Raw genomic sequence first — 3,188 nt, 5'->3', positions numbered from 1 at the left:
CCGCATCGGCCCTTCCCCCGCCTACTCCGGGGACAACGTCATCATCAGCATCACCCAGGGCAACTTGGAGAACTACTTTAGCACGCGGAAGCTGAATGCCTACACTGGCGCGGTGTACATGCACAGGCAGGTGCGTGAGCCACGGGACTTCCTGATTGACGTGGAGATGAAGCTGTGGAGACAGGGCACCTTCACTACGTTTCTGGCCCGGATCTATGTCTTCATCACGACCAACTCACTCTAACAGACTGGCCCCCAGCCTCACCCTACTTCCACCCTTGTCCCACCCCCTCAATGGACAGCCCATCCCCTTCTATCCCCCTAGCCCTACCCCTCAATGGACAGCCCATCCCCTTCTATACCCCTAGCCCTACCCCTCAATGGACAGCCCATCCCCTTCTATCCCCCTAGCCCTACCCCTCAATGGACAGCCCATCCCCTTCTATCCCCCTAGCCCTACCCCTCAATGGACAGCCCATCCCCTTCTATATAGATCTAACACTAGTTTTTCCAGTGTAGAGAAAGGCTCTCTAACCCCAGTTAACCCAATTCAGCTTATCAACCAGCTAATTATTAGAATGAGGTGTGCTTCGGGTTGGAAGGAAAACATACAGGATGGTAGCTCTCCCACTAAGACAGGTTGTGTCAGGGCCTCAATCCAAATTCTCTCTTTTCTATCTCCCTTAAGCTGCTGTTCCTTTCTATCCTCTTGAAGAATGTTGTACCACTATGCTAATTTAATATCACAGTATATTATGACATGTATTTGTACTTACTGTATGTATTATTCAGACACATTAGATATGACTGGATGTATCATATTTTGTTCCGCTATTTTCATAAGCTGCAAATAATTTTTAGTAAAAATGAAAACTACACAAACTGTTTGATGTTCCGTGTCTACAATATGACCTATAACAGTAGCTATACCCGATGAACAGATTCAAATGAAATACATGGCATGTTGTTTTTTACACATAAAGTCCAACTTAAGAAAAGTATTCAATTCAATTGACTTAAATTTAGTGCTACTCCTGTCTATGTTCGCACAGTACAAGTGTACCCAGAAGTGGTTCCAATGTTAGCACCATGTCAGAACATGTTATACTGTTAATATACATGCTTATTTACATACCTTTTCACACCTCCCTAGTGAGATCACCACCGTGAGAGAGGTCTTTATTTACACTAGCTTACCGACAATATCAAATATAAAGAACACACATGTTTTATGATGACTAATCAAAAGCAGGGATATTATCATAGTGTGAAATGCCTGTAATAAAAGCCTAGTATCTTATGTATAATAATATAATGAATCACCGTATGAAGCAGATGATTTTAAAGTAGCTGTCCAGTGTTTCCAGATTTCTATGAATAATTCATTACAATATGAGTGAATGTTTTTTTTTACCCCAACTCTGATATTGTAGCACTTGTTGAAAGAGTAACATCTCCATCTACAGGATATAGTGTGCTCAACACTCATGATTTAGTTCTACGCCATTTCTGCAAGGCTGGAATTCAATCCAACTCACAATGGCAATGTAAAAGATGTGTCATAAAGGCTTGAGTTTTGAGCCAAAACAGGTTGTTTATTTTTTTCACAATCAAATTCAACGTGTTACACATTTGTTGTGGTTAAGATCTTGTTCAATCTCTTTAAGTGTATGTTGAAAAACTTCTGCCCATGTACACTACCTGGTGAAGAGGCAGGTTTTCACAGAACCCAAATGCATTCTGTGGTTTTATATGACCATGGCACAAACAACTGCTGTGTAAATACCACGATGTAGGTTTGATTTGATTTTTAAGGTCAGAAAGAGTGTAGAATTCACATCAATTCTACAGAATGTGGGACTAATAATTTTAGAATCTCTGAATATAAACCTTTTGAAATGGAGTCGATAAAAGAAGATAAGATTCCCTACCTCTTTTTTATTTGCTTCATTTTGAGTTAAGGTCATCTGCTCCTCTAGCTATGGGCTCTGAGGACCTTACCATTGTAAACACGGAAAGGGTGTGAGTGGCTCCTGGACAACTGTATTCATGTATATTGCACATCCAAACAGAAACGTTTGCCAGTTATCTGCTCACTAGAATGAGTTATATTTCCAAAGGTCATTTCAACAAAAGAATCTAAATTACATTTTGTTTTCCACTCTCCCTTGTCTAATTTTAGTCTAGAGCTCTTTGCTTGGCTCTGAGAGCAAATGTGATAGCAATTATAGCACACATGCTTCAAAGCTAACCCATGTCTTCTACAGATACTGAGCTGTACAGTATGTACACTGAACTAAAATATAAACACAGCATGTAAATGTTGGTCCCAGGTATCATGAGCTGAAATAAAAGATCCCAGACATTTTCCATATGCACAAAATGCTTATTTCTCTCAAATTTGATTACAGAAAGTGAACATTTCTTCTTTGCCAAGACAATTCAGCCAACTGACAGTTGGGGCATATCAAGAAGCTGATTAAACAGCATGATCATTACACAGGTGCACCTTGTGCTGGGGACAATAAATGGCCACACAACCATGCCACAGATGTCTCAAGTTTTGAGGAAGTGTGCAATTGGCATGCTTACTGCAGGAATGTTCACCAGAGCTGTTGCCAGATAATTCAATGTTCATTTCTCTAACATAAGCCGCCTCAGACATAATTTTAGAGAATTTGGAAGTACGTCCAACTGGCCCACTGTAGACCAACCCAGGACCTCCAAATCTGGCTTCTTCACCTGTGGGATTGTTTGAGACCAGCCACCCTGACAGCTGATGAAACAGTTGTTTTGCACAACCGAACATTTTCTACAGAATCAGTCTAAGGGAAGCTCATCTGCGTGCTCGTCGCCTTCACCAGGGTCTTGACCTGACTGTAGTTCGACGTTGTGACCGACTTCCGTGGGCAAATGCTCACCTTCTATGGCCACTGGCATGCTGGACAAGTTGGCCACTGGCACGCCGGTTTCAACTGTATCGCCAACTGTGTGGGCGAGCGGTTTCCTGATGTCATCATTGTGAACAAAGTGCCCCATGGTGGCGGTGGCGTTATGGTAGGGCAGGCATAAGCTATGGACAACGAACACAACTGCATTTTATCGATGGCAATTTGAATGCACAGAGATACCATGACGAGATCCTGAGGCCCATTGTCGTGCCATTCATCTGCCGCCATCAGCATGAT

General features: G+C 42.3%; 1 protein-coding gene across 2 annotated transcripts in view; it reads left to right on the top strand.

The window, feature by feature from the left end:
- Positions 1-2,370, top strand: part of LOC118359622 (fibulin-2-like) — a 54,988-nt gene extending 52,618 nt beyond the window's left edge. For both annotated transcript variants that reach the window (XM_052481992.1, XM_052481993.1), the window contains one exon: positions 1-2,370. This exon is cut by the window's left edge and continues 114 nt beyond it. In XM_052481992.1, coding sequence (XP_052337952.1) covers positions 1-244 — 244 coding nt within the window. In that variant the 3' untranslated portion in view covers positions 245-2,370.
- Positions 2,371-3,188: the final 818 nt, after the last annotated feature.

The sequence above is a fragment of the Oncorhynchus keta genome, chromosome 27 (assembly GCF_023373465.1).
Source record: "Oncorhynchus keta strain PuntledgeMale-10-30-2019 chromosome 27, Oket_V2, whole genome shotgun sequence".
NCBI lineage: Eukaryota > Metazoa > Chordata > Actinopteri > Salmoniformes > Salmonidae > Oncorhynchus > Oncorhynchus keta.
Note: the sequence above shows the minus strand (reverse complement) of the source record. Positions and strands in the feature narration are given on the sequence as shown.